Source organism: Penaeus monodon, chromosome 29 (genome assembly GCF_015228065.2).
Source record: "Penaeus monodon isolate SGIC_2016 chromosome 29, NSTDA_Pmon_1, whole genome shotgun sequence".
NCBI classification, from domain to species: Eukaryota; Metazoa; Arthropoda; class Malacostraca; order Decapoda; family Penaeidae; genus Penaeus; species Penaeus monodon.
The window spans coordinates 21,127,611-21,127,873 of NC_051414.1; the positions used below are offsets into that span (position 1 = coordinate 21,127,611).

Here is a 263-nt window from a genome sequence, read left to right on the forward strand (position 1 = left end):
CAGATGGAATCGAAACGTTTACTTCCTTAGGCTTCCATACATGAACGTGGGAGGCCCAGAATGCCGAACGCCCGAGGAGGTGAGGGCCGTCGAGGGGAGCATGAGGTACCTCTTCTTCAACGGGCACTTCAACTACACCCCCTGCGGCTGCGTCCCCGAGTGCTTCTCCGTCATCTACCGCCAGAACACCGACACCACGTGGAACACCAACAGGAACGCGATTATGAAGGTGATGGCGACAAGAATGTGGTGATTCTTTGAAG

The 263-nt window shown here is 55.5% G+C and overlaps 1 protein-coding gene across 1 annotated transcript in view; it reads left to right on the forward strand.

The window, feature by feature from the left end:
- The window catches only part of LOC119592011 (acid-sensing ion channel 2-like), a 3,663-nt gene that overhangs the window by 776 nt on the left and 2,624 nt on the right, over nt 1-263 (forward strand). Inside the window, exon 2 of the mRNA XM_037940793.1 lies at nt 31-229. Coding sequence (XP_037796721.1) covers nt 41-229 — 189 coding nt within the window. The 5' untranslated portion in view covers nt 31-40. The remainder of the gene's footprint in view (nt 1-30; nt 230-263) is intronic.